Below are 12,161 nucleotides of genomic sequence, written 5' to 3'. Positions count from 1 at the left end.
TGCAGATAGAAACATCTCAGAACCTCTTCATTCTGGGCTAGCTGCTCCGGAGTTACAGCTACACTGAGATAGAAACATCTCAGAACCTCTATTCTGGGTTACTGCAGATAGAAACATCTCAGAACCTCTTCATTCTGGGCTAGCTGCTCCTGCTGAGTTACAGCTTACACTGCAGATAGAAACATCTCAGAACCTCTTCATTCTGGGTTACAGCTTACACTGCAGATAGCATCTCAGAACCTCTTCATTCTGGGTTACAGATAGAAACATCTCAGAACCTCTTCATTCTGGGTTACAGCTTACACTGCAGATAGAAACATCTCAGAACCTCTTCATTCTGGGCTAGCTGCTCCTGCTGAGTTACAGCTTACACTGCAGATAGAAACATCTCAGAACCTCTTCATTCTGGGCTAGCTGCTCCTGCTGAGTTAACAGCTTAACACTGCAGATAGAAACATCTCAGAACCTCTTCATTCTGGGCTGCAGATAGCTCCATTCTGGGTTACAGCTTACACTGCAGATAGAAACATCTCAGAACCTCTTCATTCTGGGCTAGCTGCTCCTGCTGAGTTACAGCTTACACTGCAGATAGAAACATCTCAGAACCTCTTCATTCTGGGCTAGCTGCTCCGGATGAGTTACAGCTTACACTGCAGATAGAAACATCTCAGAACCTCTTCATTCTGGGCTAGCTGCTCCGGCTGAGTTACAGCTTACACTGCAGATAGAAACATCTCAGAACCTCTTCATTCTGGGCTAGCTGCTCCTGTCTCCCCCCGACTGAGGCTAAGAAAACATCAAGTTCTCATTTAAAAGATACAGAAAAACATCAAAACCTCCCTCTCCCTGCCAGGCATGGACGATGATTATAGTATTTGAAGTCGATGAAACACGTTTTGAACATCGCTGAAGGTTTAAACAGGAAAATGAAATGTGGCCTCTTGTCCACAGGGCAGCCCTCACACAGGGTGAAAAACACATCTTTTATTTATTTTATCTTTATTTAACCAGGCTAGTAAGTTTAGAACAAATTCTTATTTACAATGACGGCCTAGGAACAGTGGGTTAACTGACTGTTCAGGGGCAGAACGACAGATTTTGTACCTTGTCAGCTCGGGGATTTGAACTTGCAACCTTCCGGATACTAGTCCAACGCTCTAACCACTAGGCTACCCTACAGGAGTACCTAGGGCATGGGTCAAGCCGGGACACAGCCGTGCTCTGACCTTTGGTGACGTTCAATACACAGGTAGGTCTTGAAAAGGCTGACCAGCTCCTGGTTCTTGCTGAGGCGGGCGTAGTGGAAACAGTCGTGGCCAAAGCTGTCCACGGCAGTCACATCGGCGCCGCTCTTCAGAAGGACCTCCACCGCGTCCTTACAGCCATACTCACAGCCCAGGGTCAGAGCGGTCCTGGACACACACACACAGAGATATGAATCATTTAATTGCCTCCATTATGAAATGTATTGAAGAGTAGGCTACAAAGCAAAGTCCCCATCAATATAGAGGCCAGACAGATGCATCACTGAACCCAATACATCAATACACACCGCAAGTGAACCCCATCAATACACACTAACTGAACCCCATCAATACACACAACTGAACCCCATCAATACACACTAACTGAACCCCATCAATACACTAACTGAACCCCATCAATACACACTAACTGAACCCCATCAATACACACCGTAACTGAACCCCATCAATACACACCGTAACTGAACCCCATCAATACAACTACTGAACCCCATCAATACACACTAACTGAACCCCATCAATACACACTGACTGAACCCCAATCACACTAACAACCCCATCAATACACACTAACTGAACCCCATCAATACACACTAACTGAACCCCATCAATACACACTAACTGAACCCCATCAATACACACCGTCAATACACACCGTAAACCCCATCAATACACACCGTAACCGAACCCCATCAATACACACCGTAACTGAACCCCATCAATACACACCGTCAATACACACCGCTGAACCCCATCAATACACACTACTGAACCCCATAATACACACCGCTGAACCCCATCAATACACACCGTAACTGAACCCCATCAATACACACCGTAACTGAACCCCATCAATACTAACTGAACCCCATCAATACACACTAACTGAACCCCATCAATACACACCTGAACCCCATCAATACACACCGTAACTGAACCCCATCAATACAATAATACACACCGTAACTGAACCCCATCAATACACACCGTAACTGAACCCCATCAATACACACCGTAAGAGAATACCCCATCCCCATAATACACACACGTAACTGAACCCCATAACTGAACCCCATCAATACACACCGTAACTGAACCCCATCAATACACACTGTAAGTGAACCCCATCAATACACACTAACTGAACCCCATGAACCCCATCAATACACACTGTAAGTGAACCCCATCAATACACACCGTAACCCCATCAATACACACCGTAAGTGAACCCCATCAATACACACCGTAACTGAACCCCATCAATACACACCGTAACTGAACCCCATCAATACACACCGTAAGTGAACCCCATCAATACACACCGTAAGTGAACCCCATCAATACACACCGTAACTGAACCCCATCAATACACACTGTAAGTGAACCCCATCAATACACACTAACTGAACCCCATCAATACACACTAACTGAACCCCATCAATACACACCGTAAGTGAACCCCATCAATACACACCGTAAGTGAACCCCATCAATACACACCGTAAGTGAACCCCATCAATACACACCGTAACCCCATCAATACACACCGAAGTGAACCCCATCAATACACACACTAACTGAACCCCATAAGTAAGTGAATAACATTTACATTACATTTACATTTACATTTAAGTCATTTAGCAGACGCTCTTATCCAGAGCGACTTACAAATTGGTGAATTCACCTTCTGACATCAGTGGAACAGCCACTTTACAATAGTGCATCTAAATAACAAGTGAAACGTTGAATACATTTCATTTAGTAGCTAGCTGTGATGCTTTGTGGACCCTGGGTGGACCAGCTTACTTGTTCTGTTTGTCACGGATGGCGATGTCGGCCCCTCGCTCCAACAGCAGCCGGCAGATGTGTGGATGGCACATCTGGGTAGCCAGCACCAGAGGAGTCCGTCCATCCTGCAGCACACACACACACACACACACAGAACAGAGAACAGAGCTAGTGATTCACGGCTGTGATGATTCTCTCATTACTACAGTATTCCATTAAGGATCAATGTAGAGCAGCATAGGTGTGAATGAATTGGACAACAATACTCACAAAATCACTTGCGTTTACAGAGGCCCCGCTGTCACACAGGAGTTTGACGCTAGAGGAGCAGCCTGCCATCACTTGGACACACGAAAATAAACCATTATTTCACGTCATCAAGCAAACGGACAGCAGTGCCTTAATCATTCCAGGTTCTTGCCATCAAAATGATGAACACAGAGCTCAGTACGGGACTGGTATAGTAATGAACACAGAGCTCAGTACGGGACTGGTATAGTAATGAACACAGAGCTCAGTACGGGACTGGCATAGTAATGAACACAGAGCTCAGTCAGGTATAGTAATGAACACAGAGCTCAGACTGACTGTATAGTAATGAACACAGAGCTCAGTACGGGACTGGTATAGTAATGAACACAGAGCTCAGTACGGGACTGGCATAGTAATGAACACAGAGCTCAGTACGGGACTGGTATAGTAATGAACACAGAGCTCAGTACGGGACTGGTATAGTAATGAACACAGAGCTCAGTACGGGACTGGCATAGTAATGAACACAGAGCTCAGTACGGGACTGGCATAGTAATGAACACAGAGCTCAGTACGGGACTGGCATAGTAATGAACACAGAGCTCAGTACGGGACTGGCATAGTAATGAACACAGAGCTCAGTACGGGACTGGCATAGTAATGAACACAGAGCTCAGTACGGGACTGGCATAGTAATGAACACAGAGCTCAGTACGGGACTGGTATAGTAATGAACACAGAGCTCAGTACGGGACTGGCATAGTAATGAGCACAGAGCACAGAGCTCAGTACGGGACTGGCATAGTAATGAGCTCACACAGAGCTCAGTACGGGACTGGCATAGTAATGAACACAGAGCTCAGTACGGGACTGGCATAGTAATGAACACAGAGCTCAGTACGGGACTGGCATAGTAATGAACACAGAGCTCAGTACGGGACTGGCATAGTAATGAACACAGAGCTCAGTACGGACTGGCATAGTAATGAACACAGAGCTCAGTACGGGACTGGCATAGTAATGAACACAGAGCTCAGTACGGGACTGGCATAGTAATGAACACAGAGCTCAGTACGGGACTGGCATAGTAATGAACACAGAGCTCAGTACGGGACTGGCATATAGTAATAGTAATGAACACAGAGCTCAGTACGGGACTGGCATAGTAATGAACACAGAGCTCAGTACGGGACTGGCATAGTAATGAGCACAGAGCTCAGTATGGGACTGGTATAGTAAAATAGCACAGAGCTCAGTAATGGACTGGTATAGTAATGAGCACAGAGGTCAGTACGGGACTGGTATAGTAATGAGCACAGAGCTCAGTACGGGACTGGTATAGTAATGAACACAGAGCTCAGTACGGGACTGGTATAGTAAAATAGCACAGAGCTCAGTACGGGACTGGTATAGTAATGAGCACAGAGCTCAGTACGGGACTGGTATAGTAATGAACACAGAGCTCAGTACGGGACTGGTATAGTAATGAACACAGAGCTCAGTTATGGGACTGGTATAGTAATGAACCGAGAGCTCAGTACGGACTGGTATAGTAATGAGCACAGAGCTCATTACGGGACTGGTATAGTAATGAGCACAGAGCTCAGTACGGGACTGGTATAGTAAAATAGCACAGAGCTCAGTACGGGACTGGCATAGTAATGAGCACAGAGCTCAGTACGGGACTGGTATAGTAATGAGCACAGAGCTCAGTACGGGACTGGTATAGTAATGAGCACAGAGCTCAGTACGGACTGGTATAGTAAAATAGCACAGAGCTCAGTGTGGGACTGGTATAGTAAAATAGCACAGAGCTCATTACGGGACTGGTATAGTAAAATAGCACAGAGCTCATTACGGGACTGGTATAGTAATGAGCACAGAGCTCAGTATGGGACTGGTATAGTAAAATAGCACAGAGCTCAGTACGGGACTGGTATAGTAATGAGCACAGAGCTCAGTACGGGACTGGTATAGTAAAATAGCACAGAGCTCAGTACGGGACTGGTATAGTAATGAACACAGAGCTCAGTACGGGACTGGTATAGTAATGAGCACAGAGCTCATTACGGGACTGGTATAGTAAAATAGCACAGAGCTCAGTACGGGACTGGTATAGTAATGAGCACAGAGCTCAGTACGGGACTGGTATAGTAATGAGCACAGAGCTCAGTACGGGACTGGTATAGTAATGAGCACAGAGCTCAGTACGGGACTGGTATAGTAATGAGCACAGAGCTCAGTACGGGACTGGTATAGTAATGAGCACAGAGCTCATTACGGGACTGGTATAGTAATGAGCACAGAACTCATTACGGGACTGGTATAGTAATGAGCACAGAGCTCAGTACGGGACTGGTATAGTAATGAACACAGAGCTCAGTACGGGACTGGTATAGTAAAATAGCACAGAGCTCAGTACGGGACTGGTATAGTAAAATAGCACAGAGCTCAGTACGGGACTGGTATAGTAAAATAGCACAGAGCTCAGTACGGGACTGGTATAGTAATGAGCACAGAGCTCAGTACGGGACTGGTATAGTAAAATAGCACAGAGCTCAGTACGGGACTGGTATAGTAATGAGCACAGAGCTCAGTACGGGACTGGTATAGTAATGAACACAGAGCTCAGTACGGGACTGGTATAGTAATGAACACAGAGCTCAGTACGGGACTGGTATAGTAATGAGCACAGAGCTCAGTACGGGACTGGTATAGTAATGAGCACAGAGCTCAGTACGGGACTGGTATAGTAATGAGCACAGAGCTCAGTACGGGACTGGTATAGTAATGAGCACAGAGCTCAGTACGGGACTGGTATAGTAATGAGCACAGAGCTCAGTACGGGACTGGTATAGTAATGAGCACAGAGCTCATTACGGGACTGGTATAGTAATGAGCACAGAACTCATTACGGGACTGGTATAGTAATGAGCACAGAGCTCAGTACGGGACTGGTATAGTAATGAGCACAGAGCTCAGTACGGGACTGGTATAGTAATGAGCACAGAGCTCAGTACGGGACTGGTATAGTAATGAACACAGAGCTCAGTACGGGACTGGTATAGTAATGAGCACAGAGCTCAGTACGGGACTGGTATAGTAATGAGCACAGAGCTCAGTACGGGACTGGTATAGTAAAATAGCACAGAGCTCAGTACGGGACTGGTATAGTAAAATAGCACAGAGCTCAGTACGGGACTGGTATAGTAATGAGCACAGAGCTCAGTACGGGACTGGTATAGTAATGAGCACAGAGCTCAGTACGGGACTGGTATAGTAATGAACACAGAGCTCAGTACGGGACTGGTATAGTAATGAGCACAGAGCTCAGTACGGGACTGGTATAGTAATGAACACAGAGCTCAGTACGGGACTGGTATAGTAATGAGCACAGAGCTCAGTACGGGACTGGTATAGTAATGAGCACAGAGCTCAGTACGGGACTGGTATAGTAATGAACACAGAGCTCAGTACGGGACTGGTATAGTAATGAGCACAGAGCTCAGTACGGGACTGGTATAGTAATGAGCACAGAGCTCAGTACGGGACTGGTATAGTAATGAGCACAGAGCTCAGTACGGGACTGGTATAGTAATGAGCACAGAGCTCAGTACGGGACTGGTATAGTAATGAGCACAGAGCTCAGTACGGGACTGGTATAGTAATGAGCACAGAGCTCAGTACGGGACTGGTATAGTAATGAGCACAGAGCTCAGTACGGGACTGGTATAGTAATGAGCACAGAGCTCAGTACGGGACTTTTATAGTAATGAGCACAGAGCTCAGTACGGGACTTTTATAGTAATGAGCACAGAGCTCATTACGGGACTGGTATAGTAATGAGCACAGAGCTCAGTACGGGACTGGTATAGTAATGAGCACAGAGCTCAGTATGGGACTGGTATAGTAATGAGCACAGAGCTCAGTACGGGACTGGTATAGTAATGAGCACAGAGCTCAGTATGGGACTGGTATAGTAATGAGCAATCAGAGCTCAGTACGGGACTGGTATAGTAATGAGCACAGAGCTCATTATGGGACTGGTATAGTAATGAGCACAGAGCTCATTACGGGACTGGTATAGTAATGAGAAATGAATCCTGTGCAGCAGGCATTCACCCTGGCACGTTTACATCTCACATGCAGAGGTACGGTAAGGATAAATGTGTGCAACAGGTGAATCTATATGTGATTCCAATGTACTGGAGGTTGTTGTTGTACAGCACTACAAAGAGACAGAATGGGGTGTTGGTGTTCATATTTGCCTTAAAGGACTTTGTCCAGCTCATATTAAGCTCCTGTAGTATTGACAGGCCACTTCTATATCAGAGTAAATAATCTCTTCAAGCATCGGAAGTGGAGAACATTCAAGAAAATCTGATCATATTACTGAAGAGCAGACGTGTCAATCCACCAGGAACCTGTCAATCCATCAGAAACCTGTCAATCTACCAGGAACCTGTCAATCCACCAGGAACCTGTCAATCTACCAGGAACCTGTCAATCCACCAGGAACCTGTCAATCTACCAGGAACCTGTCAATCCACCAGGAACCTACCAGGAACCTGTCAATCCACCAGGAACCTACCAGGAACCTGTCAATCCACCAGGAACCTACCAGGAACCTGTCAATCTACCAGGAACCTGTCAATCCACCAGGAACCTGTCAATCCATCAGGAACCTGTCAATCCATCAGGAACCTGTCAATCTACCAGGAACCTGTCAATCTACCAGGAACCTGTCAATCTACCAGGAACCTGTCAATCTACCAGGAACCTGTCAATCTACCAGGAACCTGTCAATCCATCAGGAACCTGTCAATCTACCAGGAACCTGTCAATCTACCAGGAACCTGTCAATCTACCAGGAACCTGTCAATCCATCAGGAACCTGTCAATCTACCAGGAACCTGTCAATCCAGGAACCAATCCACCAGGAACCTGTCAATCTACCAGGAACCTGTCAATCTACCAGGAACCTGTCAATCTACCAGGAACCTGTCAATCTACCAGGAACCTGTCAATCTACCAGGAACCTGTCAATCTACCAGGAACCTGTCAATCTACCAGGAACCTGTCAATCTACCAGGAACCTGTCAATCTACCAGGAACCTGTCAATCCACCAGGAACCTGTCAATCTACCAGGAACCTGTCAATCTACCAGGAACCTGTCAATCTACCAGGAACCTGTCAATCCACCAGGAACCTACCAGGAACCTGTCAATCCACCAGGAACCTACCAGGAACCTGTCAATCCACCAGGAACCTACCAGGAACCTGTCAATCTACCAGGAACCTGTCAATCCACCAGGAACCTGTCAATCCATCAGGAACCTGTCAATCCATCAGGAACCTGTCAATCTACCAGGAACCTGTCAATCTACCAGGAACCTGTCAATCCATCAGGAACCTGTCAATCTACCAGGAACTCTACCAGGAACCTGTCAATCCAGGAACCTGTCAATCCACCAGGAACCTGTCAATCTACCAGGAACCTGTCAATCTACCAGGAACCTGTCAATCTACCAGGAACCTGTCAATCCAGGAACCAATCTACCAGGAACCTGTCAATCTACCAGGAACCTGTCAATCTACCAGGAACCTGTCAATCTACCAGGAACCTGTCAATCTACCAGGAACCTGTCAATCTACCAGGAACCTGTCAATCTACCAGGAACCTGTCAATCTACCAGGAACCTGTCAATCTACCAGGAACCTGTCAATCTACCAGGAACCTGTCAATCCACCAGGAACCTGTCAATCCACCAGGAACCTGTCAATCTACCAGGAACCTGTCAATCTACCAGGAACCTGTCAATCTACCAGGAACCTGTCAATCTACCAGGAACCTGTCAATCTACCAGGAACCTGTCAATCTACCAGGAACCTGTCAATCTACCAGGAACCTGTCAATCTACCAGGAATCCCAATCTACCAGGAACCTGTCAATCTACCAGGAACCTGTCAATCTACCAGGAACCTGTCAATCTACCAGGAACCTGTCAATCTACCAGGAACCTGTCAATCTACCAGGAACCTGTCAATCTACCAGGAACCTGTCAATCTACCAGGAACCTGTCAATCTACCAGGAATCTACCAGGAACCTGTCAATCTACCAGGAACCTGTCAATCTACCAGGAACCTGTCAATCCATCAGGAACCTGTCAATCTACCAGGAACCTGTCAATCTACCAGGAACCTGTCAATCTACCAGGAACCTGTCAATCTACCAGGAACCTGTCATGATAGTATGTGAAGTGAATGTCATGCAGTGTAATACTGCATTGGGTCATCAATCGTCAATTCAAAGCACATCTATGTACCGACTCTGGTGTGTACATCTGTCTGCCAGTGATCTCTTGGGCAGCTCATTCCACCAGATTAGAGAAAGTAGAGAAGTAAAAGGCATCTAGTGTAATGACAGAGGAGAGGAGGATCCAAAGTGTTTCTCACCAGCGTCGTGTAGAGCGGTCCTCCCCTGCAAGTCCACATTCCCCACAGGACAGTTGTGCTGCAAAGCCACACAAATAATCCTAAAATGTAATAATGCCTCTTACAAACCTGAGCCACTCACCCTGACAAAACTCTTCTTACATTTCTGCTATGCATCTCTCAAAAGAACACTCTGTGGGAGCAATCCATTAGGTCCAATTTGTAAGTCGCTCTGGATAAGAGCGTCTCTTAAATGGCTTAAATGTCTATTAATATACTACAGGATGGCAACATTCAGGGGAGAAATGTTTTGGTATAGCTTTGCTATACAACGAGTCGTTTCAATCCCGTCCGAGTCGCGACTTTGAGGATGGCATCAAAGTGACAGAATCTTCCTGGCATCTGCATCTCCAATTGGATGAGTCTCTGCAGCAGGGTCACTCACGTAACGCTATCAACGTAGTGTTCACTGTGATATCATCTCACACAGACAGAGACAGTCAGTCAGACAGAGGCTGATAATAATACTGTAGCATTGACAGCCAAGAGAGCTGTTTAAGGCTCAATGCCAACAGCAGGCCTTTAAGGTCTCCTAGCTCGGGCCTTCGCAGGGCCCACTAGAAAAACCCTGCTCTCTCTAGCAACAAGGTCCCAAAAGGAGTAGCCAGGTCAGATAACAGCTACGGGAGGGGTTGGGGGGCATGGAATTCTACACCTCTAGTGGGGGTCGGGGGGCAAGTAGGATTTTCCCCTCGGATCGGGAGTTGGGTTGCTATGTCAAGCGCGATGACGGCATGGTTTGCGAGAGGGCAGCCTTGTCAACACGACCAACACCCCCGCTGGTAAGCTGCCATTCCTTTCAGGGGGGGCGGCAGTTAATGTGGCCGGTGGCTGGCTTGAACACGGGGCCTTATTGTAAACACATAAATTAATAGCAACTCAACAGACTGCTACTGTTGCCCTATCAGGGGCTACTGTTGCCCTATCAGGGGCTACTGTTGCCCTATCAGGGGCTACTGTTGCCCTATCAGGGGCTACTGTTGCCCTATCAGGGGCTATGCCAAACAAAAACAACGTTCTTCAACAACCATTCAGCCTACAATTGCACAATTTAGACATTGTAAACATATCAAATATATTTCAAACATGTTTCAATATCACTGCAGCTGGTTGAGTAAAACCAACAAAATGTTATTCCTCAAAGAACTGAGAGAGAAGTATTGGTAATGCACCTTGAACATTATGGACCTGTTTCCAAGACATGTACAGTAAACATGGCCAAAAGTATGTGGACACCTGCTCATCAAACATCTCATTCCAAATCATGGGCATTAATATGGTGTCCACTCTTAGCCTCCACTCTTCTGGGAAGGCTTTCCACTAGATGTTGGAACATTGCTGTGGGCATTGGTTCCATTCAGCCACAAGAGCATTAGTGAGGTCGAGCACAGATTTTGGGCGACAAGGCCTGGCTCGCAGTCAGCATTCCAATTCATCCCAAAGGTGTTTGATGGGGTTGAGGTCAGGGCTCTGTGCAGGCCAGTAAAGTTATTCCACACCGATCGACTAAACATTTCTGTATGGACCTTACTTGTACACAGGGTCATTATCATGCTGAAACTTCCCAAACTGTTGCCACAAAGTTGGAAGCACAGAATTATCGAGAATGTCATTGTATGCTGTAGCGTTAAGATTTCCCTTCACTGGAACTAAGGGGACAAGCCCAAACCATGAATAACAGTCCCAGACCATTATTTCTCATCCACCAAACTTTACAGTTGTCACTATGCATTCGGGCAGGTAGCGTTCTCTCTTGGCATCCACCAAACCTAGATTTGTCCGCCGGACTGGCAGATGGTGAAGCGTGATTCATCACTCCAGAGAACGTGTTTCCACTCCTCCAGAGTCCAATGGAGGCGAGCTTTACACCACTCCAGCTGACGCTTGGCATTGCGCACGGTGATCTTAGGCTTGTGTGTGTGCGGCTCCTCGGCCATGGAAACCCATTTCATGAAGTTCCCGAAAAACAGTTATTGTGCTGACATTGCTTCCAGAGACAGCTTGGAACTTGGTAGGGAGTGTTGCAATCCGAGGACAGGTGATTTTTAGGCGATGTGTGCTTCAGCACTCGACAGTCCTTCTGTGAGCTTGTGTTGCCTACCACTTCGTAGCTGAGCCGTTGTTGATCTTAGATTTTTCCACTTCACAATGACAGCACTTACAGTTGACCAAGGCAGCTCTAGCAGAGCAGAAATGATAAACTAACTTGTGGAAAGGTGGCATCCTATGATGATACCACGATGAAATTCAAAGAGCTCAAAGAGCTCTTCAAATACGGGAAACTCTTTTGCCAATGTTTGTCTATGGTGATTGCATGACTACGCACTCTATTTTATACACCTGTCAGCAATGGTGTGGC

General features: G+C 46.5%; 1 protein-coding gene across 1 annotated transcript in view; it reads right to left on the bottom strand.

The window, feature by feature from the left end:
* The window catches only part of LOC135556031 (uveal autoantigen with coiled-coil domains and ankyrin repeats protein-like), a 42,028-nt gene that overhangs the window by 16,040 nt on the left and 13,827 nt on the right, over window positions 1–12,161 (bottom strand). The window contains 5 exon segments of the mRNA XM_064988905.1: window positions 1,227–1,244; window positions 1,246–1,412; window positions 3,072–3,178; window positions 3,324–3,394; window positions 9,764–9,821. Coding sequence (XP_064844977.1) covers window positions 1,227–1,244; window positions 1,246–1,412; window positions 3,072–3,178; window positions 3,324–3,394; window positions 9,764–9,821 — 421 coding nt within the window.

This window comes from Oncorhynchus masou, chromosome 2 (assembly GCF_036934945.1).
Source record: "Oncorhynchus masou masou isolate Uvic2021 chromosome 2, UVic_Omas_1.1, whole genome shotgun sequence".
Classification (NCBI taxonomy): domain Eukaryota; kingdom Metazoa; phylum Chordata; class Actinopteri; order Salmoniformes; family Salmonidae; genus Oncorhynchus; species Oncorhynchus masou.
Note: the sequence above shows the minus strand (reverse complement) of the source record. Positions and strands in the feature narration are given on the sequence as shown.